Raw genomic sequence first — 27,414 nt, 5'->3', positions numbered from 1 at the left:
GTTGCTTCGGCTCCGCGTACAATTGTTGCTTTGTGGACGGCGCTCTCTCCTGCGGCTGCTTCCAATCCTGGTATTCTTCGTTTATCCCGTGTGTGCTTGGCGAATTCCGCTCACAAACCACTTACTGATATCACTCCTCGGATTACTCACTCGCCGCAGAACGGCGATAACGTGCTACTGCCACAAACGGCACTGCAGCGTCGATAAGTGCTCTTCTCTACGAAAATAACACTGTCCTACAAAATTCGACCCAGATGCGTGTTGTTATAATGGCGTCTATCACCAATAAATGATGCATTACATATTTATAAAAACCCACGACCTGCGATAGTTTTTAAGTTTAAACGGTTGTTTGATGTTAAAGAAGACACAACAGATACGCACCCTGATTTCTCACGTAAAAACCAAGTTCAACATGTACGGATGCTGACTACGGCGCACGAAAAGGTTTGAGGTCTCTTGACCTGGCGAATCTTCTATGCTGCACAGTGTAATTAAGCATTGGATTGCCAGCAGGTCCTCGGCTATTCTCCGATTGTTTACATCGCGGAGGCGGAACAACAACAACGGCCTCAGCCGCGCTCTCTTGGCGCGGCGGAAAAGCGAGAGATGCTGCTCTCCGCTCTCTCGCTGGCCGGCGCTCTTGTGCTGCTGCGCCGCCTATTCGATTTGCAGGAAAATTAAGTTCGCTGGCTTTGCAGTTGTGAAAAGCGACGAGGAGAGCAGCGGCGCACTCTCCGCAAGGAAGCTGCCAACGAAAGCCGAGTGAGAGGAGAGGTGACAAGTGAAAAGTGGCAAGTGGCAAGTGGCAAGTAGATGTACCAAAATGTGACGGTGCCACAAGTGCTAATCGCAAGTCAGCCGCCCGTTGTAGCAGCAGTATTTCGCCCGAATTCGCTTTTAAGTTTGGTTGATTGCCTCTCCGTCCGCCCGCTTAAGAAGCGTGTGTATACACACATTCACACACTGACAGCTGGCCGGGCGAGTGTGTGAGTGTGGTTAATTTTGCCGTGTTGCCGAACATCTGTATCTGTGTCTGTATCTGTGGCAGCCAATAGTTGTGGCAAGGCCCTCGAGCTGCTCGCAACACAAAGCACAACAACAGCAGCATCCCCAATAAGTGGCAGCAACTGCGACGCAACGGCAGCCGCGTTTGTTGTTAATTGAAATAAATTGAAATAAATTCCCCGACTTTGCTGCTCATATTGTTAATAAAGAGCAGCCGGAGCGACGCAACAGTGGAAAGTGGAATCAGCGGCAGTAAACAAAACAGTGAGCAAATGTGGTTTTAGTTCTACGCCAGGCGTCAAACAACTTTGTGTGAAAGCGAGCGAAGTACCACGAAATTCGAGCGCATTCCGTGCTAAATAAGTGAAGATCTCAATGTTATCATAGGCACTGCGTGGCAGTAACCAAAAGAGCACAGGCGTTTATTTATATCCGCCAGTGTGTTCCCATTAGTAGTGAGTGTCTGCCTTGCATGCCCACTTGCAAACACATAAGTCGACGAATAGTTGGCAAAAGTTGCGGGGAAATGACATTGCCAACCCAGGTCCTACCAACTCCCTCAGAGGAAGAACCTGCATCCTCTCCTCTCTCCGTTCGCACGCAGATCCAAAAAGCTGCCGAAAGCCCTCAATAGGCCCATGGATATGAAAATACTTTCTCGTCGAGTCAGATTCCCAGAACACCATTGTTTACACTATTCGATTGTTGTTTAGATAACAGCCACTTATGCGAACTTCCACTTGAGTACAAGCGAAAAACATACACCGATTGGCGGGGAGTGTCTGCCACAAGCAAATCTGAAATTCCCCCTGCCAACAGCCAGCCCGTAATCAATTTCATATTTAATTTGTCCCCTCTATTGTCTCAGTCTCAATGGGCCCCTTCTCCCAAAAATCAATTTTATTTAATTGTGCATATACGATTTGGTAAACAAATGCCACCCCTAACCTGCTGGGGTCATTGCTCTCAAGGTGAGTGGGTGCGTGAACACCCTGAGCCCCCTAAACAAACGCCCAAGAAAGGCGCCGTAAAGTATGCAACGGCCACTGCGACCATCAGCATAAGCTAATATTAACGATTTTCTCACTTCATTTCCTGGCTTACTTCGCAGCATCCAGCCAAACAGGACATGCGCAGTGGTCTCTTTGGTAGTTGCAGTTTGGCCAACAGCGACTGAAAGAGCAAGGAGCGAACGATATGGCCTTTTCCCGCCACAACATCGAGAAGCGCCGACTCATCGAGCTAGTGCGCCTGAACCCCATCCTTTGGGACTGCCGCCTTCCCCACTACAAGCGCTCTGACAAGCGCAAGGCCATCAAGTGGAACGAGTTGGGGCGGCTCTTCAACGTCAACGGGGAGCGGGTGCAGCGCACCTTTACTTCGCTCCGCGAAATCTTCCGGCGCGAGCTGAACCACGAAAAGATGCTCGGCAGCACGCGCTTCAAGTCTAAATGGGAGTACTACGACGCCATGGCCTTCCTCAAGGAAGTCATTCGGGAGCGCAAGTAAGAAGAGCCTACCTGCCTACTTTCCTTGTCACAGTACAACTGTTTCAGTAATCCTATGAAAAAGGATAGTAGGTCACATCATGCGTATAATTGGAAGCGAATCTTTACAGATATTTGTCTATTTGAAAAATTCGATTTCTTGTTAACAAAAACAAAGACGTCAACTACTTATGTATTCACTTCAACATTCTTTAAAAAAAGTGTTGAGATTTTTTTGTTCAGTGATGAACCTAATTGTTGGTACAGCAAGCATTATAAACCATTTAGGTAAGCTATGCTAGTATTTGAGCAAGACATAAATTTTAATTTACAGAATGACTTACTCACAGTCCATTACAAGTTACTTCATTATTTTAGCTTTTATAGATAACAAGAAAGGAAGTTAACTTCGGCAAGCCGAAGTTTGTATACCCTTGCAGCTATAATTATTAAATTTTAAAGTACAAAACATAACACATCTGATTTCGATCAAATTTAATTCGAAATTCAAAACTAATTAAAAAATGTTATTTCCAAGCTTAGGAGGTTATAAGCTTAAAAACCTCAAAGATATAATTTTTTAAAATTTTTTTTCCGATCGCTCCTATGGGAGCTATAAGATATAGTTGTCCGATCCGGCTGGTTTCGACTTATATACTACCTGCAAAAGATATAAGACTTTTGGGAAAGTTTCAGCCCGATAGCTTTAAAACTGAGAGACTAGTTTGCGTAGAAACGGACGGACAGACGGACATGGCTAGATCGACTCGACTAGTCATGCTGATCAAGAATATATATACTTTATGGGGTCGGAAACGTCTCCTTCACTGCGTTGCAAACTTCTGACTGAAATCAATATACCCTCTGCAAGGGTATAAAAACAAGGAAGAACGCTGTAGTCGGATACCTCGACTATCAGATACCCTTTACTCAGCTAAAGGGACCAAAGGGAAATGGAGATATGCAAGCAGCAAAGCGAGATTGAAATGCGCCACCTACCGGCGGTAGACAGATTAAAGTGTTATGGGCGTTAGAGTAGGTGTGTCAAATTTTTGTTTGGATCAATCGATAGGTATTGACGAGACCAATACATTTCAGTTAATCTTTTTAATCTAGCATGAAAATTGTGGGCACCACAGGTTTGGGCGGCTTGTGGCCGTTGGAGTCGGCGTGGCATATTTGCGTAAACAAACTTCCGCTGCGTACAAGGCTACGGAATCTAAATCTGAGATCCCAATTTTCTATCTTTGATAGTTTCCGAGATATCCACGTTCATATTTACGATTTTTTGAAGTTTGTGGGCGGTTTGTGGGCGTTAAAGTGGGCGTGGCAATCTGCATGCCTACCCAGTATTTTAGCTTTTATAGTGTCCGAGATTTCAGCGTTCATACGGACAGACGGACAGACGGACATGGCTAGATCGACTCGGCTAGTGATCCTGATCAAGATCAAAAATATATAAGCAACTGAACAAAATTATTGGCACACTTGTGTTGTAATTAAATATATCGCTATTTCGTTTTTTTTGCTAAGTCCGCTTTCCCTTTATACTCGAATGGAATATTGCTAAATTTGTAACCTAAAATCGTGTTAGTAGCTTAAGGTAAAAAAGTGGTTACATTTAAAAAAGTTAATATTTAAAATGCTCATTTTTGCAAAAAGAAATATTTCATGTTCAAATCAGGGATGCCAATATAAGGGATTTGCTCGACTTCGGCTTCTGTGTCCTTTTTACCTTCTCTTGTGAAAAAAATCCTTTCCACAGGCTGTAGGCTTCGTTAAGTTGACCTTTTATTTATTTTAAAATAAAAGCCGCCCCAACCATCAGACCTCTACCCTAATATTTAAATATTAAAAAGTTAAACAAAATTGAAAATAATTTGTTTTGGCTTCCCTAATCAATTTTAACGAACTGATATTAACCCAGCGCAGGCACATGTGTTTTCAAGAATTTGCGTTCTACATTTATCTTTTCAGATCCCGTGAGCGCATCAAACACGGCTCCTTGGATCCGGTTCCTGTGACCACAGGTAGCAGCAACAATAACAACGTTAGCCGCAACAGTAGCAACAACAACAGCAGTAGTGCAGCCCTGGATGAGTATCAGTATTTTGCCCCTAGCGACCCCAACAACCCGAACAACCAGCCACAACCCACGTTGAAGAGCAGCCTGCCAGCCGTGACTATACCCAGTCTAGGTCTCAGTCTCAGCCAATTGCCGGCTGCTCTGCAGCAGCAGGCTCAGCACCTCCAAGCCCTTCAGTTGCAGCCGGATGTGACGCTGACCTCGCTGCAGAAACAGCCTGTGTCCAATTCACTTTGCCTGGCCACGCCCTCGGCCCTGGCACACACCTCGCCCACCCAGGTGTTGTCCAGCTCGCGCTCCTGCAGCTCTTCTCCTTCCATCTACATCAAGGACGAGCCGGGATCCCCGGAAGTGGGGCGCCCAGATGATGGGGTGCCCGAAAAAGAACCAGATGCGACGCAAAAGAAGCTGGCCACCATTCGTCCGCAAACCAAACAGCAACTCAAGGCTCGGCTGCAGCTACCGACGCCCAAAAACTCATCGTCTTACGCCACCTCGCCGCCCCATTTGATCATCAGTGCCAACAACGAGCTTATCGACGCCGACGCCGGGGACCTGGAAGAGGATCTGGACGACTTCGACGAGGATGACGACGTGACCGGGCATTGCTCGCCAGTCGTCGGCCAGTCGGAAATGATGGGCGGCGACGGGGGGCTTTCGGCGGGAAGCAGCTACATCGGAGAGAGCGGGGGCTGCGGAAGGGGCCTGGGTCGATCTCACGTCCAAGCGCGCCACACACCAAGCTCCCGGGAAATGCTCTACATTAAATTTGGCGACTTCCTCGCCGCTAGACTAAACACTTTGCATGAGACTGTAGCTAATGAGCTAATGAACAAGATGCTACTGCTGATCGCCGAGAAGTGAGGTTAACGGGAACCCGAAAATGATAAAATCTGGACCGGAGAAGGTAAGTGCTTCAAATATGTAGGTAAATGCGCATTTGAAAGGATCTCTATATCGATTCGTAAAAAAAATAAAGTGATGAAAGAAAACTAAAGCAATTCAAGGACTTCGCAGTGCTTTTTAATATCATGTTTTATGTCATACGACTCTAAGATCATGAATGTTTTTATATTTTTGCAATATGCGAAGAAGAAGAAGATATTTGCATATATTTTTACACCAGTTACTCGTAGAGTAAAAGGGTATACAAGATTTGTATGAAATTATGTAACAGATAGAAGAAAGCGTTTCAGGATCACTAGCCGAGTCGATCTAGCCATGTCCGTCTGTCCGTATAAACGCTGAGATTTTGGAAACTATAAGAGCTAGAGTGTTGGGATTTGGTATGCAGATTTTTGGGCTTGGTGCGCATCGCAAGTTAAGCTGACTAACGGGTATATAATAGTCGAGGCCATTGACTATATCGTTTTGCTTGTTAATTTTATACTTGTTACCCGTAGAATTAATGGGTCTATTGTAATCGTAGGAAAGTATGTAACAGGTAGAAGGAAGCGTTTTCGTTTCCGAAAGTGTACAGATGCGAAAAAAATAATAGCTACACTACGTAACAGGTTATAAATTTAAAAAAGTATATGGAAAGACCATAGAATACCAAGATGCGTAACGAGGAGTAAGAAAATGTACACAGGCGGCGTAACTTTTGCAAAGCGAGACTCACACGAAAGGGAATCTATTTTTAGAATGCAGTGGATTTACATCCTTCTCTCTCCCTCTCTCTTGCTATCTCGCTCTCGACACTCCGCGCTGTGAAAAATTCAATTTTTGTCTCAATTGTCGATTCTAGACTTATGTTGACGAAAAGAAATCGATCTAAAAGACGCATTGCTCATGTGTTTTATAAGCGGACTATGGCCCTCGCGAATGTTGGTAACCCGCGGATAATGGATTTGAGTTCCAGGTTCGAATACACTCTGAGGCTGGATTCGATTTAATTTTTTTTATACTTTTTTTTATATTAATATTTTTTTAACTGTACTCTTTTGACTATTTTTTTTTTAAATAATATTTTTGGCAGATTTTTTATTTTTTTTAGTTTTTATTGTATTATTTAAAATTATGTTTTTATAGACGAAAATTTATTTTAGATGTACCAATTGGGACTTTAGGAATTAATCGCTCCTATAGATATATTTTTATACCCGTTACTCTTAGAGTAAAAGGGTATACTAGATTCGTCGGAAAGTATGTAACAGGCAGAAGGAAGCGTTTCCGACCCCATAAAGTATATATATTCTTGATCAGGATCACTAGCCGAGTCGATTTAGCCATGTCCGTCTGTCCGGATGAACGCTGAGATCTCGGAAACTATAAGAGCTAGGCTATTGAGATTTGGCGTGCAGATTCCTGAGCTTCTTACGCAGCGTAAGTTTTTTTCAGCAGAGTGCCACGCCCACTCTAACGCCCACAAACCGCCCAAAACTGTGGCTCCTACGGTTTTGATGCTGGAATAAACATTTTAACTGAAATGTATTGTTCTTATCAATACCTATCGATTGATTCAAAAAAAGTTTGCCATGCCCACTTTAACGCCCACAAACCGCCCACAAGCTTCAATAAATCGTATATATGAACGTGGATATCTCGGAAACTATCAAAGATAGAGAATTGGGATCTCAGATTTAGATTCCGCAGCCTTGTACGCAGTGCAAGTTTGTTACGCGAATATGCCACGCCCACTCTAACGCCCACAAACCGCCCAAGATAAAAATTTTTAACTGAAATGTATTGGTCTCGTCAATACCTATCGATTGATTAAAAAAAATCTCCATTTCGCTTTGGTCCCTTTAGCTGAGTAACCGGTATCTGATAGTCGAGGTACTCGACTATAGCGTTCTTTCTTGTTTTTTGTGTAAAATACATATCAAAGGTTTTAAAAATATATATAATAACAATAAAAACATGAACACAATAAGCAATTCACTATGAATCAAAGCGTAATGAGTACTCGAGAAAACGATTTTTCATTATATTTTGATGAATATGGTGAGTGCTTTCCATATAAAATGCAAAAGTTCGATAAATAGATTAAAGCTTTACTGTTCAAAGATCCCCAGATATTTATTTATTTATGACGAAGTATATTAAGTTTATTGCTACTTTTACATTTGTCTGGGGAGTCTAGCCACTTGCAATGTTTGTACAGCAAAACTCTAAACAATTTATCTAACATTAGCATTTTATGTGAATAGCACTCATAATTTTGATTAAGCCACGATGAAAAATCGCTCTTTCCAGTACACGTTACACATTTACTCATTATAAACTGTTAAATGTGTTCTTGTTTTTTATTGTTATTAAAAATGATTTCAAAAACCTTGATATGTATTTTACATACATTTAAAAATATATATATATATATAAATATAAGGAGTACTTAACTTTCCCAAGTCCGAATTGTTAGAGAAATTTTTTTCAGCAATAAAAATTTCGGAAGGCGTTTTCACATCTTTTGAAGTTGTTTGATTCCTACAAAATATCGACTTGAGGTCAATTCAATGGGTATATTGGTGCAAACAAAATCATCTGTGGAGCTATTAAAATAAGCTTGATTTTCCTTCACAATTTCCGAAAATAAAACAGTTTCATCATTGCTTTATTTTTATTAGGCTCGTAAATTATGGAGGCCAGCTCGACAGGAAGCATCGGAATCGGATTCGCAATTTGATTCCGAAGAAAAATTATGAGTTTTTAGGGACATTAACTTAGCAATAATTGTATTGAATTGATGAACTGAGGGGTTTCTGCAGTTCCCACCCTTTGCCCGAACGCAAGCAAACAAATTTTCCGAGGGATCCTCATTAAAACGGCTTGTAAAAACGTAAAACGAATGTTCCGGGTTATCATCAAAAAGATCGTTAACTATTCCTAAAATAGCTTCAGTTCTTTGCATTTTTTAAAAAATCAAATGAAACATGGGCAAAACACCATGGAGAATGTTTAAAACACCATGGACACCATGTTCATTTTATTTAATTGTTTAAAAAAAAGACCGATTGCATAAAGAAAAAAGTTGTTGGCCTACAGGCCATTGACACCTCGTGTTAGTCAAATGCGACATTGAGCCCTTAAGGGCGCACGAAATGATACACCAACACAACCAAAGAGCTTTGCACTAGCAAGATCGAAAATCCACACCAAAAATTTTGCCGTAAATTACGTTGTGTGACCGTTACTCATCTTGTAGTTTATATTATCTTCTATGGAAAGGAATGATAATTTAATTAGAAGTGTCTCTTTTTATATTAATTAGTATTTCAACTATTTGAAAAAAGTCGAACGGACTTAAAAGTATTGTTTTCATGTTTTTTTAATTATAAGAAAAATGTCAAAAAGGACGAAATACATTTGCATCACTTTCGGTTTCCTTAAGAAAAACGTTATGATTTTGTGAGATTTGACTAAAATTATCTTTAGACTGCAAGTTAATTATCATTGAGTAATGTAAGAACAGGTGAATCTCAGCGTTCATACGGACAGACGGACATGGCTAGATCGACTCGGCTAGTGATCCTGATCAAGAATATATATACTTAATGGGGTCGGAAACGCTTCCTTCTGCCTGTTACATACTTTCCGATGAATCTAGTATACCCTTTTACTCTACGAGTAACGGGTATAAAAAGGAAATTATATTTGTCACGAGCGGGACTCGAACCACTAACCCTCAAACGGAAAACGTGGTAACAAGTACTTTCCATTTTAGGAAAATATAAATGTACAGGGAATGTTATCCTTAAAACCGAAAAATTTATTGTAATTTGCAAACAAATTTATTTGGCTGCAAGGTGCATTCATAATGTTCAAATCAACCGTAAAGGAACGTATACGTAACTCATGGCTTTTCATCATACCTGGCTATCAATAATAATAAAACATAAATCGTTTTAATAATGACGATTTTCTAACAAGCCAAAAAATGATCAGCAAATGACACTCACACAAATGCAGCGCGCACCACTTTACACACCCATTAGTGAGAGAGAGACAACCATATACGCAACGAACTAAAGGCCGCTCATCTCTCGTCTCGTTCGCAGAACGGAATTCTCTAGAATTCCTTATGAGAATTTCGCAACTCATTTTTGAGTTTATCGGTTACTCATAATGAGAATATTAATTCTCAGGTTGGAAATTTAAGAACACATTTCCTTAAACCTAGAATTTTGCGATCAATTCAAGTCCTTTTTCTTAAAATGAGTGCAGCTTTTCTCAACATGAGCTTTTTCCACCAATTTTGTACTTAAATTGAGTACATCCTCAAATTGAGAATACAAATAATTAATTTCAGAACGTCATAATTTTCTCTGTGTACAGGTCTCAAAAATCAACAAAAACTATTTTTAACAAGAAAGGAAGTTAACTTCGGCAAGCCGAAGTTTATATACCCTTGCAGTTATAAGAAATAATCAATGTTAGTAACACCATGTTAAATTTCTAAGGATTGTTGTTAGCTTCAGTGATATTTGATATTAATTAAATTCGTAATGCTGGAATGTAAAAATATTCTATATCCCAGAGTAAAAGAAAATAGATCAAAATCAACAAGGCAAAATTTGTTTAAAAATAATTATTTCATTATTTCACTGTCCGTTTCTTTGACAGCTCTAAGTTAGAGTCGTCCGATTTTAATTAAATTGAATTTAATTCCTAAAATACAAAAAATGATATACACAACGGTATAATTTAATATGTCAAAAAACACCGAAGCTATAATTTCTTTCATATTATTTTCCCAGCAATTTTCCGATCGTTACTATGGCAGCTATGTGATTCGATTATGATTAAATTCGAAATTCAGAACTAATTAAAAAATGTTATTTCTAAGAGTAGGAGGTTATATGTTAAAAAACACCAAAGATATAATTATTTAAAAATTTTTTTTCCGAATATTCCTATGGGAGCTTTAAGATATAGTTGACCGATCCGGCTGGTTCCGACTTATATACTACCTGCAAAAGAAAGAAGACTTTTGGAGAAGTTTCAGCCCGATATCTTTAAAACTGAGAGACTAGTTTGCGTAGAAACGGACGGACAGACGGCTTGCCCCACAAAAAATTAAAATATTGAAAACAAACGAAGAAGAACGCTATACTCGAGTGCCTCAACTATCAAAAAGCCGTTACTCAGCTAACGGGAGCAAAGGGAGATAGAAATATACACACCAAAAAATCGATTCGGAAAACTGACCTTAAAACAAAAGATAACGCTAAAGTCTATGCCATCGACCATCAAATGACCTTTTCTCAACTAAAGAAAGTTGGAGATATGATTGTTTGTGGCTAGCGTCACTTAGCTCTACCAAGCGCCACTTAGTCCATAACATTCGGATATAAACATAGACTGGCATGGCTAGATCGACTCGGTTAGTGATCCTAATCAAGAATATATATACTTTATGGGGTTGGAAACGCTTCCTTCTACCTGTTACACACTTTCTGACGAATCTAGTATATCCTTTGCTCTACGAGTACGGGTATAAAAAGGAAATTATATTTGTCACGAGCGGGACTCGAACCACTAACCCTCATGACCGCGCACCAAAACGATGCGCTAGAACGTTGAGCCACGCCTTTATTTTTTTTATTTTGCGGCAGAATGCTTTTTCTGACAGAAAAGTTTTTTCGTAAAAAACTTTTTCCAAGTGACAAAGTGATCCTTTATTCGGCAAAATTTGATGACTTTCGTATCAGCGATATTTTGACAGTCAGTATGGTCACATTGACACCTAAATAGGGGCATGTTGATGAAGATTGGGTGTATAATGGTGTTGGAAAAGAGAGTAAGCTTGTGGTCTTCCATAGGACTATTTGTTATAAAGTCCAACTCGCATCGTTCATTTGTGTCAGTGCTGCCCCACTGGTTAAGTGTGGTTCTGTATCGTCGCTAACCCTGTATGATAGGTTGATCCTATGTTACTGAAATGAAGTAGCAGAAAATAAAAATAAGTTCTGTCAAGGATACAGTATCCCAGGCACACTGTTTCGACGTATGGTGTAGTGGTGGTAGTAAATTTGCAGGATTGTCATTACCATTACCACGGTGATGTGAGCTTCCAAGAAAGAAAGTCCCCTTGAGAAGTTAATTTACTAAAATAAAATATTAATGTATATAATTTAGTTGCCTCTGTTTTACATGATACAAGAAGTTTGCTCATTAACTGCTAAATGTTTCATGTTCGTTTCTCTGGTGGTCATGCGAGAAATTCTTCAACTACTTAGCTTTAAGCACAATTTATCGGTCTGAGGAATTTATTTAGCTACACACACATATTTAAATTACGAGTTTTATATACAAACCAAATAGCAAGACCATAAAAAAAGTTTTAATTTCCGGACGTGGAAGTGGCGCCCAGACAATCGCACAGAGTAGCAAACACACGGACTACAGTGCACAACGGAATGAAACGATGCAAGTTTTGAGATTTTAGAGCATTTCACGCATAAATAAAATGCCTAGGACCATGCAACATGACAGGACCTAGTCCTTCCTATCCCGCCATCCTTATGCCCAACTCGCCAGCGGCACTGAAGCGCACGGACTACGCACAATGGGTCAAAAATCAGTTAGAACAAAAAGCGTCCAAGCCATTTTGTATACAGCTCTTAGCTTTGCTTTAGGGCAGGACTTTACCACATTGGCCCGTTGTCAAGTTGCGGCGGGCGAAAATAAACTAGAATTCCAAATATTCGACTGCCTAACACCCTGGAGTGCGCATTGCTAATGCTAAACGTTAGTCGTTTCGGTAAGTTTATCCGCTAACTAAACTATTGCGGTCCCGTAATATCGACACCAAATAGAGAACCAACCGGACAGGCTGAGGAGGACCCCAAATTTCGAATTGCGTAATGATATGAAGGGGTAGTTGGATAGGCACAGCCTGCGGCCTGTATCTGCATTTGAATCTGTATTTGCTTCTGAATCTGTATCTAGGAGCTGCAACTGTGCAAATGGTTTCGCACTCGGCACTTCAAAGCGTCACAGTCATGGGGCGAGTGTATTTACGATTTTGTAGTATTTATGGTGCGACGCCTTTGGTGTGTGCCCTTTGGAGGGCATTGCGGCTTCAGACCCCTTCTATCCGCATTCCCTTTCAGCATTCAAAGCCCGCCTTCCCACTTTTATGAACGACTTGGCAAGGTCTCTTTACGAGCAAAGGGGTTACGGGTGGCAGTTGCTGCCACAGTGGGTGGCTGGTTCGACGTTTTATGGATAGTTACAGCAAGTTTGTTGGCACTTACAACATTATAAATTTGCCATAAATTATCGTTTTATGGGTGCAGCTGATGTCACGATGGGCTACAAAGATACGTTTGATCCGAAATGAGCATTAAACGGGCCACAGTAGCAGTAACGATTAACCCCCAAAAGTATTTTTTCTAATAATATTTGTTGTCCCCGTGTTTCTTTAAGTCACCCTTTTACTCACTGTTGTATCGGTGCTGCGAAATTTAAGTTAAACAAACTTAAGGTGTCTGGACACCACAGAGCAACTCTTAAATCGGTCTTTGTCTGCGCCCTTGCAGGCTGAGTGTCTGACTTTCAGAGTGTCAAATCTCGCAAACACTTCCGACACTCGCCCCCCACCCCCCTCCTCGAATTTTTTGCCCAAAAATCAAATCTCTGTTGGTTACAATGTCTGAGGATTCTGATATACGCATTCCATGCGCAAGCCTGCAGCTCATGGCTCACAGCCGTTCGGAGTCCCAGTCAATGTGGCAAGTGGCGGCGCTAAAAAGTATTGCATACCCTGCAGCGCGCGCTCCTCCTTACACATAAAATGCATATGCAAGTTAATGTTTACAATAGTCGTAAAAGTTTAATGGATTTTGCCAGCCACTGCGGGTGTAGGGCAGCGAACGACGGCTTAGGATCGTAACTTTCGAAATCAGTTTTTTTCAGAGGGCCGTACCACACTCTACTATTACTGTGTTTATGCGATGCCCATTTCATGGAATCATTTCAAACTCGTGTGTGTATAAACACCATTTTATGAATTTAGTTTCAATGCGTGGAGTGGTGATTCTAGCGCTACTTCCTAATGTGATTTTAAAATAAATGATGCGTACTGATAGTACTACAATTTTTCAGAGTTGTCATGGATTTTTATACCCGTTACTCGTAGAGTAAAAGGGTATACTAGATTCGTCGGAAAGTATGTAACAGGCAGAAGGAAGCGTTTCCGACCCCATAAAGTATATATATTCTTGATCAGGATCACTAGCCGAGTCGATCTAGCCATGTCCGTCTGTCCGTCTGTCCGTCTGTCCGTCTGTCCGGATGAACGCTGAGATCTTGGAAACTATGAGAGCTAGGCTATTGAGATTTGGCGAGCAGATTCCTGAGCTTCTTACGCAGCGCAAGTTTGTTTCAGTAGAGTGCCACGCCCACTCTAACGCCCACAAACCGCCCAAAACTGTGACTTCTACAGTTTTGATGCTAGAGTAAAAATTTAAACTGAAATGAATTGTTCTCATTAATACCTATCGATTGACCCAAAAAAAGTTTACCACGCCCACTTTAACGCCCACAAACCGCCTACAAACTTCAAAAAATCGTAAATATGAACGCGGATATCTCGGAAACTATCAAAGATAGAGTATTGGGATTTCAGATTTAGATTCCGTAGCCTTGTACGCAGCGCAAGTTTGTTATGCGAATATGCCACGCCCACTCTAACGCCCACAAGCCGCCCAAGCCTGTGGCGCCCACAATTTTTATGCTAGATTAAAAATTTTAACTGAAATGTATTGGTCTCGTCAATGCCTATCGATTGATCCAAAAAAAAATTTGCCACGCCTACCCTAACGCCCACAATGCTTAAATCTGTCTTCCGCCGGTAGGTGGCGCATTTAAATCTCGCTTTGCTGCTTGCATATCTCCATTTCCCTTTGGTCCCTTTAGCTGAGTAACGGGTATCTGATAGTCGAGGTACTCGACTATAGCGTTCTTCCTTGTTTTTAAATAAAGCGACCAAGCAGTTTAAAAGTTTAGGGTATTCCCTTATTAGGTTTGTGCCAAAAACTTATTTTTTTTTAACAAAAAAGGTTTCCAAAGTACTAATTTTCAATCTATAAAATATAACATGAAAACTAAACTTTTTGCAGTCGGCTTTGTCAGATAAATTTATACAGAGTTACCAGAGTTGCGCCTCACCATTTTACGCATTCGATAACACACGAAAGTTCACATGAACTCAGATGTCAACTTTCGTATATTATAGAATTCCCCCCAGATTTCCCCAATTTCATAAAATGATTACATTAGATGGGCATCGTATAAACACAGTATATGCTAGGTGAGGGACATGAAAGCGTTTTTGTGTGTATGCGCTGTAGGATTTGGGGAAAAAGCCACGCCCGCTTCCTGCTACATCGCGGATGCCCAAAGTTTGCCGCTGTTTGCATAATCAAAATGCATTTATTTGATTAATATGTAACCATTTTACCCGCTTTTAAATTTTTTCAAAATATTTGGAGCAATTTTTGTTGGATTTGTTTTGAGGATTCGCCTTTGTTTTCCGACTAGCTTTAACACCTTTACCGTCCTGTCCCGTGTGGATTTTGGAAAGAACTGTGATTATGTTGCGCTAATAAATTTTGGACTTTCAACAGATGGTCCCAGGCTTTTGCTTTGAAGACACGTTTTCAATAAAGTGGTAAAATTAATTCATTAGCATCAAAAAGCAACCTATTTTGACAAATAATGAATGCCGACACCGAAATAAACTCTGCAACACTCATATATAATGAATATCTACCGTTGTTGCTAAACCCCATCAAACTAGTTTCTGCAGTTATTGAATGCATTTCATTCCGGTCGAATCCTCTCCATCATATAATGAAATGCATATGCCAATCAACATAATTATATCTGAGTCATGTGTAAGGCCCCTCCGAAATTGAAAAGGCAACAAAAACGGGCATTAGAGCCAAAAACAATAACATTAGCTACTGCCACAGAAACTGCAGTTCACATTTGCAGTCATCCCGAGCCAGTACCAAGCCAATCCGGCATCTGGCTGCCGATGCTGCGGCGGTCAGGAAGTACATGATGAAGTGCATCTGATCGAGCGCTAGATACCCAATACGTAGCCGCATAGCCATGCATACATGTAGTTCCACTCATTGTTCTTCTCGGCCCATCACAGAATATTCATAATTTATTAGACGGCAACTTCCTCCGTCTGTCAGACGCAGTGGCCCAATCCGGAATGCCCGTTGGCCCTGGGAAATTGGGAAATACAACTGCTCTGTGTACAACAATGCTGGCACACAGGGGACTTGGCCAGAAGGATGCTGAGCCGATGTCGATGCCTGCTATAACTATGAGCAGTATCAACATTGACAGCCATTAATATGGGATTTTATGCAATAAGCAGAGACATTGATAGAAGGCTGTGAAAGGAAGTGGGAGGATTGGAGACAGTCTGGGACTTCCTTCGGTATCTTGGCAGTACTGTATTTTTAATGAGCACCAGTGCAGAAGGCGCCTCGCTCTGGTTTCCGCTGATGCCCGGTGTCTGGTGGCTGCTGACTGCGAACTACTTTCGACTGCGATTGGAAATTTGCCAGCAGGCTGGAGAAAGCGGTTAATTTGAGAGGTAGCGGAAGACTGAGCGGAAACGTCAAGTCACACACGACCCGTCTTGGTGCCTTGAATCTCCTTGGTATTAATGGCCGCAGGACATGTCAAAAGAACAGGAACTGATGCCGTGCTGCGTTTCAAGCTCGACGTGCGCTGACTGCAATCATAAACCTCTGCAGTGGCAGTAGCAATGGCCAAATATCCCTCTAGTTATCGTCCGGCCAGTGGGCGAGTCACTCCCACTCCACCTTCACCGCATTAGGTTCTCCAGGACTATCTTGCATATCAATCAGGCATAAAATCGTCGCCAGCTGGCGCCAGATTGTACGAGGGATGAACCCAAAATAATCGCTGGAATTCCATAGTGGATTTACCTTTCGCATTCACCCAACCAGGCAGCAATGCGACACTTTAAATTAATAATTTTGATTGCCTTTTGGATTTGCAGCAAACGTTCTTCGCTTCAGTTGTTTAAGTTTTTCTCAAAATATTATCATCATTAGGCTGAAATTTGTCTTTTTGACGGCGCTTTCAGCAAGAACGTAGCGCAAGTCCTACTTTTTGGCTTTGAATGCAAAGTTTTGAGTGCAAAAAAAAATTGCTCGCATGCTAATGAAAATGTCAAAAGCTGGTAATTAAGTTGAAAATGCCGGGAGTCAAGCGACCGTTGTTGCTCAAGCTATAAACTTAAAGAAATTCTGCAAAAATAGTTCTCACAAAGCAATCGTTATATGTAAAATCAACTTAGATCAAAAGAGAACGCTATAGTCCAGTGCATCGACTATTCATACACCTCTTATTCAGCTTAACAATTAAAATTTTTGACAATGGTCCGATTTGATCTCTCTCCAAACTTTACTAAGACTTTTTAGAAGTTGTTAGGTTCGATTAAAACAAAAAATGTAATTTTGGTTTTTCTTTAATTTTTAAGATTTTTAGTCATATTCAAATTGAGACCTAAATGTGTTTGTCGGCTTGTCCTATTTTTATACCCGTTATCCGTACAGTAAAAGGGCATACTAGATTCGTCGGAAAGTGTGTAACAGGTAGAAGAAAGCGTTTCCGACCCTATAAACTATACATATTATAAAAAATCGGTTGCACATCGTGGCTGGTTTCGTAAAAGTATTCAATTTCATATTAATTAAGTTGTTACAAGACTAAAATATGCAAGTACTCGATTATTAAATTTTGTTATGTATGCGGAAGATATACATAAGCGGAAGAAATTGCAGTATCACTTGTATAAAATAATTTATACAATTTTTCTTAAGGTAGTAATACTCAAAATAATACTAGCTATTTTAAAAAAGACCAGAAAATTAAAATTTTGGTAACTTCTTTGTTTAATAGCTCTGTTAACTGGAGACAAGTGATATGTCCTCGGTAAGGTATATCTATTTACTTTCAGATTGTGTCAACTAGCGAATGGTTAGATAATTGGATTTAGTGAAATTAGCACTTTAATCAAGCAACATCAAAAAAAATGTTTTTGGCGAATATCTGAAAAACGATTTCTTGGAATTTTTATACCCTTGCAGAGGGTATATTGAGTTTAGTCAGAAGTTTGCAACGCAGTGAAGGAGACGTTTCCGACCCCATAAAGTATATATATTCTTGATCAGCATGACTAACGAGTCGATCTAGCCATGTCCGTCTGTCCGTCTGTCCGTCCGTTTCTACGCAAACTAGTCTCTCAGTTTTAAAGCTATCGGGCTGAAACTTTCCCAAAAGTCTTATATATTTTGCAGGTAGTATATAAGTCGGAACCAGCCGGATCGGACAACTATATCTTATAGCTCCCATAGGAATAATCGGAAAATAAAATTTAAAAAAATTATATCGTTTGTGTTTTTCAGCTTATAACCTCCTTAGCTTGGAAATATCATTTTTAATTAGTTTTGAATTTCGAATTAAATTTTATCGAAATCGGACGAATATATAATATAGCTGCCATAGGAACGACCGGAAAATTGATGGAAAAATAATATGAAACAAATTATAGCTTCGGTGTTTTTCAACATATAACCTTCTACGCTTGGAAATAACATTTTTTAATTAGTCCTGAATTTCGAATTAAATTTTATCGAAATCGAACGACTATATCATATAGCTGCCATAGGAACGATCGGAAAATTAGTGGGAAAATAATATGAAACAAATTATAGCTTCGGTGTTTTTTATCATATAACCTACTACGCTTGAATATAACATTTTTTAATTAGTTCTGAATTTTGAATTTAATTTTATCGAAGTCGGACGACTATTTCATATAGCTACCATAGGAACGATCGGAAACTTGGTGGGAAAATAATATGAAACAAATCATAGCTTCGGTGTTTTTTGATATATTATCTTATACTATTGGGAATATAATTTGTTGTGTTTTTAAATTTAATAATTATAGCTGCAAGGGTATACAAACATCGGCTTGCCGAAGTTAATTTCCTTTCTTGTTTAACATATAATCACCTATGTACGCTTGGGAATAACATATTTTAATTAGTTCTGAATTTCATATTTAATTTTATCAAAATCGGCCAACTATATCATATAGATGCCATAGGAACAATCGGAAAATTGGTGGGAAAATAATATGAAACAAATCATAGCTTCGGTGTTTTTTGACATATTATCTTATACCATTGGGAATAACAATAACGGAAAATTGGTGGGAAAATAATATGAAACTAGTCATAGCTTCAGTGTTTTTTGACATACTATATTTTACTATTGGGAATAACATTTTAAGTATTTTTAAGAATTTCGAATTAAATTTATTAAAAATCGGACGACTATAACATATAGCTGTCATAGAAACGGTCAGAGAATTAATGAAATAATTATTTTAAAAAAAATTGTGTTTTGTTGGTTTTGATCGTATTTTTTTCTACTCTGGGATATACATAGAATATTTTAACTTTTCAGCATTACAAACTTAATTTTACACAAAAATCACTGTAGCTAGCAACAATCGTTTAAAATGTAACATGGTGTTACTAACATTGATTATTTCTTATAACTGCAAGGGTGTACAAATATTGGCTTGCCGAAGTTAACTTCCTTTCTTGTTTTCATAAAAATTACCCTTTGGAAGTGGTTGAGTGATAAAAAGTGCAACCCGAAAAGCACCCCATGCCCAAAACTATGCAACATTAATGTTAAGAGACAAAGATCGTATTAGATATTTATACCCGTTACTCGTAGAGTAAAAGGGCATACTAGATTCGTCGGAAAGTATGTAACAGGCAGAAGGAAGCGTTTCCGACCCCATAAAGTATATATATTCTTGATCAGGATCACTAGCCGAGTCGATCTAGCCATGTCCGTCTGTCCGTCTGTCCGTATGAACGCTGAAATCTCGGACACTATAAAAGCTAAAATACTGGGATTAGGCATGCAGATTGCCACGCCCACTTTAACGCCCACAAACCGCCCAAAAACTTCAAAAAATCGTAAAAATGAACGCGGATATCTCGAAAAATATCAACGATAGAGAAATTGGATTTCAGATTTAGATTCCGTAGGCTTGAGCGCAGCGCATGTTTGTTACGCGAATATGCCACGCCCACTATAACGCCCACAAACCGCCCAAGCCTGTGGCGCCCACAATTTTCATGCTAGATACAAAATTTTAACTGAAATGTATTGGTCCCGACAATACCTATCGATTGATTAAAAAAAAACTTTGCCACGCCCACTCTAACGCCCACAACGCTGAAATCTGTCTACCGCCGATAGGTGGCGCATTTCAATCTCGCTTTGCTGCTTCCATATCTCCATTTTCCTTTGGTCCCTTAAGCTGAGTAACGGGTATCTGATAGTCGAGGTACTCGACTATAGCGTTCTTCCTTGTTTTTAATTAAAACAAGGAAGAACGCTATAGTCGAGTACCTCGACTATCAGATACCCGTTACTCAGCTAAAGGGACCAAAGGGAAATGGAGATATGCAAGCAGCAAAGCGAGATTTAAATGCGCCACCTACCGGCGGAAGACAGATTTAAGCATTGTGGGCGTTAGGGTAGGCGTGGCAAATTTTTTTTTGGATCAATCGATAGGCATTGACGAGACCAATACATTTTAGTTAAAATTTTTAATCTAGCATAAAAATTGTGGGCGCCACAGGCTTGGGCGGCTTTTCGCATAACAAACTTGCGCTGCGTACAAGGCTACGGAATCTAAATCTGAAATCCCAATACTCTATCTTTGATAGTTTCCGAGATATCCGCGTTCATATTTACGATTTTTTGAAGTTTGTAGGCGGTTTGTGGGCGTTAAAGTGGGCGTGGTAAACTTTTTTTTGGGTCAATCGATAGGTATTAATGAGAACAATTCATTTCAGTTTAAATTTTTACTCTAGCATCAAAACTGTAGAAGTCACAGTTTTGGGCGGTTTGTGGGCGTTAGAGTGGGCGTGGCACTCTACTGAAACAAACTTGCGCTGCGTAAGAAGCTCAGGAATCTGCTCGCCAAATCTCAATAGCCTAGCTCTCATAGTTTCCAAGATCTCAGCGTTCATCCGGACAGACGGACAGACGGACAGACGGACAGACGGACAGACGGACAGACGGACATGGCTAGATCGACTCGGCTAGTGATCCTGATCAAGAATATATATACTTTATGGGGTCGGAAACGCTTCCTTCTGCCTGTTACATACTTTCCGACGAATCTAGTATACCCTTTTACTCTACGAGTAACGGGTATAAAAATGGAAGGAAAACCCCAAAAATGCCTAAAGGAGGTCTGTGCAGATGAAAAAGGACGCCTAATCTAAGCTGTTGCCCATTATTGTGTGATTTCACAGACAGGAAGCAAATCAACAACAGGGCAAATCCGCAGAATAGTTGAAGTGCTAGAGGAGATGAGATATATTAGAGAATCCCAGTGGGAAGGAACATGCCGAGTGGCACTTCGCTCGATCTCCGACGAGCTCTCCATTGAGGAACCAAAGGACTCCACCTCCACCAGCTATTACCCTTACCAGGATGCTGGGCGACTATATGCAGCATCAGGCGGAACATCCCCGTTCCCAATCCGACCCCACTTCCTCAAGGTCCAATATGCCTATTGGGATTCGGAGCTGGACTACAGATGGCACGGAAAAGATGGCGAAGCATTCGTGGGACGAGAAAAAAGCTTTATACTACTAATTTTCATAAATAAAACATTCGTTGAACATACCATTTATTGTTATGTTAAATTCTTTGTGCACCAGCAGACACTTCTATTTTAAATTGCTCAAATTGATTTGTTTTCCAAACCCAGCTGCTTGATAGCAAGACCATTCTACATGCATTGCATGAAAGATGCAACCCCTGACCAAAAGTGTTTTAGAAATGTACAAAATTATGAAGAAGCCCTTTTGCAGAATGATTCTAAATTAACAGGTGTTTGTTAATATAACATATCTGAGATTTTACTTAATTTTATTACCTTTGTTAATCTTCACACTTGAAAATTTTTATTTAAGAAAAGAAATGTTTAACAATGGCGAAACCGAGATCGGAAGTAGAAGACAGCCTGTCCAAGTTAGTTAGTCATCTTATTTCTAAATCCATTCGTGCTTCGGCTCGAGAAATGATGAACATTAATAATTGGAGACTTGGTTCCTCCAAACAATGAAATTCGGAAATTGTTCTTAACACTTATGAAAATTATTGACATTTTAATGCAAAGTGAATTTGATGAATTTATTTAAAAACAAGGAAGAACGCTATAGTCGAGTACCTCGACTATCAGATACCCGTTACTCAGCTAAAGGGACCAAAGGAAAATGGAGATATGCAAGCAGCAAATGCGCCACCTACCGGCGGTAGACAGATTTAGGCGTTGTGGGCGTTAGAGTGGGCGTGGCAAAGTTTTTTTTAAATCAATCGATAGGTATTGACGAGACCAATACATTTCAGTTTAAATTTTTTATCTACCATGAAAATTGTGGGCGCCACAGACTTGGGCGGTTTGTGGAGTTGGAGTTGGGCGTGGCATATTCGCGTAATAAACTTGCGCTGCGCTCAAGCCTAGGGAATCTAAATCTGAAATCTCGTTTCTCTATCTTTGATATTTTCCGAGATATCCGCGTTCATATTTACGATTTTTTGAAGTTTGTGGGCGGTTTGTGGGCGTTAAAGTGGGCGTGGCAAACTTTTTTTAGGTCAGTCGGTAGGTATTGATGAGAACAATACATTTCAGTTAAAATTTTTGTTCTAGCATCAAAACTGTAGGAGCCACAGTTTTGGGCGGTTTGTGGGCGTTAGAGTGGGCGTGGCACTCTTTTGAAACAAACTTGCGCTGCGCAGGAATCTCAGGAATCTGCATGCCTAATCCCAGTATTGTAACTCTTATAGTTTCCAAGATCTCAGCGTTCATACGGACAGACGGACAGACGGACAGACGGACAGACGGACAGACGGACATGGCTAGATCGACTCGGCTTGTGATCCTGATCAAGAATATATATACTTTATGGGGTCCGAAACGCTTCCTTCTGCCTGTTACATACTTTCCGACGAATCTAGTATACCCTTTTACTCTACGAGTAACGGGTATAACAAGGAAGAACGCTATAGTCGAGTACCTCGACTATTAGATACCCGTTACTCAGCTAAAGGGGCCAAAGGGAAATGGAGATATGCAAGCAGCAAAGCGAGATTGAAATGCGCCACCTATCGGCGGCAGATAGATTTAAGCGTTATGGGCGTTACAGTGGGCGTGGCAAATTTTTTTTTGGGTCAATCGATAGGTATTGACGAGACCAATACAGTTCAGTTAAAATTTTGTATCTAGCATGAAAATTGTGGGCGCCACAGGCTTGAGCGGTTTGTGGGCGTTAGAGTGGGCGTGGCATATTTTCGTAACAAACTTGCGCTGCGCACAAGGCTACGGAATCTAAATCTGAGATCCCAATTCTCTATCCTTGATAGTTTCCGAGATATCCACGTTCATATTTACGATTTTTTGAAGTTTGTGGGCGGTTTGTGGGCGTAAAAGTGGGCGTGGCAAACTTTTTTTTGAGTCAATCGATAGCTATTGATGAGAACAATACATTTCAGTTAAAATTTTTATTCTAGCATCAAAACTGTAGGAGCCACAGTTTTGGGCGGTTTGTGGGCGTTAGAGTGGGCGTGGCACTCTACTGAAACAAACTTGCGCTGCGTAAGAAGCTCAGGAATCTGCACGTCAAATCTCAATAGCCTAGCTCTCATAGTTTCCGAGATCTCAGCGTTCATCCGGACGGACAGACAGACGGACAGACGGACAGACGGACAGACGGACAGACGGACATGGCTAGATCGACTCGGCTAGTGATCCTGATCAAGAATATATATACTTTATGGGGTCGGAAACGCTTCCTTCTGCCTGTTACATACTTTCCGACGAATCTAGTATACCCTTTTACTCTACGAGTAACGGGTATAAAAAGCATTCAGAAGTTTTTCACCGACTTAATCTTTTTGTAATAAATAATTTTAAAAATGCCCCAAAAATGTTGTTGGTTGAATTTCCGATGTCTAACTACACATACTATATTTCAATTCCTCGAACAAATGTTTCTATATGCCCAGGATACAATAACCAAGTGGACGTAACATTGCCTGAACGGTGGCAAATGTCAACTGTCAGATTGGCTTTGAAGTTTGCTTATACGAATATGGGGTTCCGTAATTAATGAACGCTAAATAGTGCGACCTTCACTTCTGAACAGGGGAGTAACATGACAAAAATTGACTAATTACATTATCTGCCAAGCTGTTTGTCTATCTACGCGATCGAAATGTTCAACGGTAACAAATACATAAGCTGTTAAGGTCTTCTGTTCAAAGGCCCACAAATCACCGCAAAACATGTTGAAAGCACTTGGCAGCAGACTGTGCATGCAGGTATTCATCGTCTCTTGAGAAAATCAAGAGCAGGAAGCAAAAGGGGAACGATGTGGGAGGGTAACTGCTCGCTGCTTATGCATTTCCCTAATGAAATGCAAAGAAAACCAAACGAGCCACAGCTTAACAATAATTCTACCCTGTCCCGAGAGCTCCAGCTATCCTTCCTGCGATAGGCAATGCAAATTCAGAAGAGCCCTTGTCGGATATACTTGTTGTTGCCGTTGTGGCTGAGTGGTAATTAAATATTTGTTCTCTCCTGTAGCTATTTGCTCTGATTAATAGCTAACAAAAAAGAAAAGGGCGGAACAGCCGAGATGCCGTTCTGTGGTTGTGTGTGGTTGACTGTTTTTAATATTTAACCATTTCCCAATTGTTTTCGCTCTTATTTGACTTGAGCTGCCGTTGATGGCTCTAAATCAGTTACATCGAGAACAGCCCAATTTAATTTTGATAATGTGTTTCGGATTTGGCAATTGTTTTGGAAATTTGGGTCAGATAAAGAGAGCTTACGGCTAAGGATATCGTTTAAGCGTGTGCTTTGCAGTATTCCCTGCAGCTGGACACGTTCCTTGACTCGATGTACCTCAAAAGCCCCAAAGCGATGATATCCTTATTTCGCCACTGAGGGGGTATACACCGCATATTCACTTTGCATATTGACACGTCTCCTAGTGAGCATGAGTAATTTATTATTTTCCATACAAGTCTTCAAGGCGCCACACTGGCAAACCGAGCCAGAAGGCGCTGCACTGGGAGTCTTGCATGCAAAAAGGTCAGCGAGAAACATTACCACATCATTATGAGACCGCAGGGACCACCTTGAACTCCTAAAAGTCCCGCACTGCAGTGCCGGGCAAAGAGACTCAGGCAAACAATTCCGCTTGGAAATCCGAATGCGTAACACCGGAGAGCGAACAAATCGACACCACAACAGTGGATAGACGCAGGGAACCATAGCGTCGTTAAATCAATTTGTGAGGGCCAAAGCGGCAACTTAATGTCTAGCTTGGGAGTCGAAGACCTCGCATAGGACACACCAATTATCCAGAAACACCAACAGACAAAATCAAGCCCGCAATAAGAATTGAGGGTCTGCTGCTGCTGACCGAAAAGGAGATTGTGCTTTTGCGGTTTTGTTAAGTTGATTTCCGGCACTTCTGCCCTAGCCCCTGATCGCACGCCCTCCGCCTCCCGTGCTCGCATACCTCTGCTTCCAAGATGTCGTACGCCAATTATGCGTGCAGCCCCACTGCAGTCCCTTGGTCCCTTCTGACGATACATTCATAAACAGACGCTGGCCCTGCTGTCGATGGCGTACTCATCATACTCTGCATCCCATCACCCGTTGTCATGATGATGATCTTCATTTTCAGCCTCCTCCGCAGGCGATGGACACGCCCCCTGCGCGACTGTTGCAAGCACAACCCAAACACCCTTCCCCCGAGGTGTGATGTATGTAAATTATACGCTTTTGCGTTTAACCCTCAACCTCGAAGTCTGGTCCAGCCCCAGTGGATCTCCACCTTCTCTTTGGCAGTTTGATGTTTTGTCTGTTGACGTTGTCCTAGGTTCAGAAATGAGCAGCCCAGAGAAGTGTCCTCCCCGGTGCTCGGCTTTAATATTTGAAGTGCGCTTTTAGCCATGAGTTTGTCCATTATGCCGCCGACATGTTATTGTTCTGGGCTCTGCGGTTCCCAGCCAATTAATGAGATTTTCGCAATGGCAGCATTGAACGAGGGGCATTGTTTGGTTAGACAAGTGGCTTGTCCTGGTGGACAAAGGTAAAAGCCCCTCTGAAGAATGATTTATCCGGCAGTGAAAAGGCTGGGCGAGCTGGAGTTTTCCCGTTGGCGCTGTTGTGGAATATCATGGTTAGGTTCGACTCTTCTCCCTGATTAGCTAGTGTTCAGTCAAAATATCTTTCGGGTCGATTCCGGGGGTAACCTTTGGCAGGCTGTTTAGTCGAGCTCCGAACAACGTGAGGAGAAACCCAGCCGGTTGTTCAACTAGAAAAGCATACGCTCGTTTTCCTCATAAGCCTTGACTTTAATTTTCATTAGCTGCACTTTCTATCTATTCAATGAGCTGACAGCCCGTTCGTCCCTCACCACAAAAGTGGTTGTTCTTGGTGCTGGTGGAAAAGCCACTGTGTCATTTGTTATGTTATTGGTTTCGACATTTTGCAAATTGCTTATTTAGCAGTGCGTAAAATCCACATAGTCCTTTGGCAGCTCATCTTGCCTCCGACCTGCGGGTCTCTTTTTGCAAGGACCACACACACGACTAGGAGCAGGGCACTCCGTTATTCCGTGCTCCTTCGCATCCGCCTGCCGTCCTTATCCTGTCCGGAATAATTTTTTCCCATCCGGCATTGTTGTAGACTCAAAGTTAACAACGTGTCAAGCGGTTAGGTCTTAACTGCACACCACTATACTAGACTTTCAAGCACATCCTTCCCCGTTTTTACTGCATGGGATGAGCAGGGTCAAATGGCCGCTTATACCGAAACAGGTGCGTTTCAATATCCCACATCCCGCTTTTTGGGCAAGTTTTTAAAAACTGTCAATTCAGTGCAATTTTGCCATTGCACTTCGTCCCACTTTCCGGGCTCATTCTTTTTCAATTCTCATCTGTCTCCAGAACAATGTTTGCTTTTCATTCTGTGTCATTTGCTCCTACCCCTTGTTTTTATGCGGCGCCTAATTGCCTGCTACACTTTGCCGCACTCTTGGTCAGAGGGGCTGCAGCCCGGCTGAAGCTATTCGAGTGTGGCCATAAACTTTAACGGCTAATATTTTCTGAGGCTTTTTAATTAGGCGAAATGGTCGTTAAAAATGATTTATTGCCCATGATAGAAATTGGTAATTGTAAGCTTTTCAAAGGATATAAGGCTATACAGCAGTAAAATATTTATTTCTTCCTTTTAACCGATTCTAAACTGTCCATGTAATACCTATCTAATTAATTCTGTTATTTTCTCATTGCAGCATATATCCCATCCGGCTGCATCCTGTCAAATTACGGAATAAGTTGCACGAATGAAGTCTGTATTATGTGCCATATAAGACAACTGTAAAGCGTACTATAGTCTATTATTAGAGTGTGTGAAGTAGTTTATAAATCAAAACAGTTCAAAAAAAAACGACAAATAAAATTACCCGCTTCTGAAATTTACCTGTAACATTGTATTAACAAATACTATATTTTTCCTTTTGGGTCCAGTGGTCTGAGTAGGCCCGCAGTCTGCCCGTTTGCACATTTCACAAGGTCGGAAAAGTTCAACTGGCCGGCACTAAACGGTTCAACTTTATGCAAATTGAGGAGCTCCCTACAGTCTTCAACCAAAAAGCGATTAAACGTCATTAGCATTACAGTAGCATTTCACGACTTTGACTGCCTTCC

At 40.9% G+C, this 27,414-nt stretch overlaps 1 protein-coding gene across 4 annotated transcripts; it reads left to right on the top strand.

The window, feature by feature from the left end:
* The first annotated feature begins 715 nt into the window (after positions 1–715).
* LOC119554982 (myb-like protein AA) lies at positions 716–27,169 on the top strand. 4 transcript variants are annotated; one of them, XM_037866117.1, is made up of 4 exons: positions 716–1,272; positions 2,120–2,513; positions 4,473–5,488; positions 27,000–27,169. In XM_037866117.1, the coding sequence occupies exons 2-3, from the start codon at positions 2,206–2,208 to the stop codon at positions 5,443–5,445; spliced, it is 1,281 nt and encodes a 426-aa protein (XP_037722045.1). In that variant the 5' UTR covers positions 716–1,272; positions 2,120–2,205; the 3' UTR covers positions 5,446–5,488; positions 27,000–27,169. The 4 variants fall into 4 exon arrangements, with proteins under 4 accessions (XP_037722045.1, XP_037722044.1, XP_037722043.1 ...); XM_037866116.1 differs by having other exon boundaries at positions 716–1,463; XM_037866115.1 differs by having other exon boundaries at positions 716–1,979.
* Positions 27,170–27,414: the final 245 nt, after the last annotated feature.

The sequence above is a fragment of the Drosophila subpulchrella genome, chromosome 3L (genome assembly GCF_014743375.2).
Source record: "Drosophila subpulchrella strain 33 F10 #4 breed RU33 chromosome 3L, RU_Dsub_v1.1 Primary Assembly, whole genome shotgun sequence".
NCBI lineage: Eukaryota > Metazoa > Arthropoda > Insecta > Diptera > Drosophilidae > Drosophila > Drosophila subpulchrella.
This window is presented reverse-complemented; position numbering and strand designations above follow the sequence as displayed.

Coding starts and splice junctions, on each gene's coding strand:
- LOC119554982 (XM_037866117.1), top strand. CDS start 2,206: ATGGCCTTTTCCCGCCACAACATCGAGAAGCGCCGACTCATCGAGCTA. Junction 2,514..4,472: donor GAAGTCATTCGGGAGCGCAA/GTAAGAAGAGCC, acceptor TTATCTTTTCAG/ATCCCGTGAGCGCATCAAAC.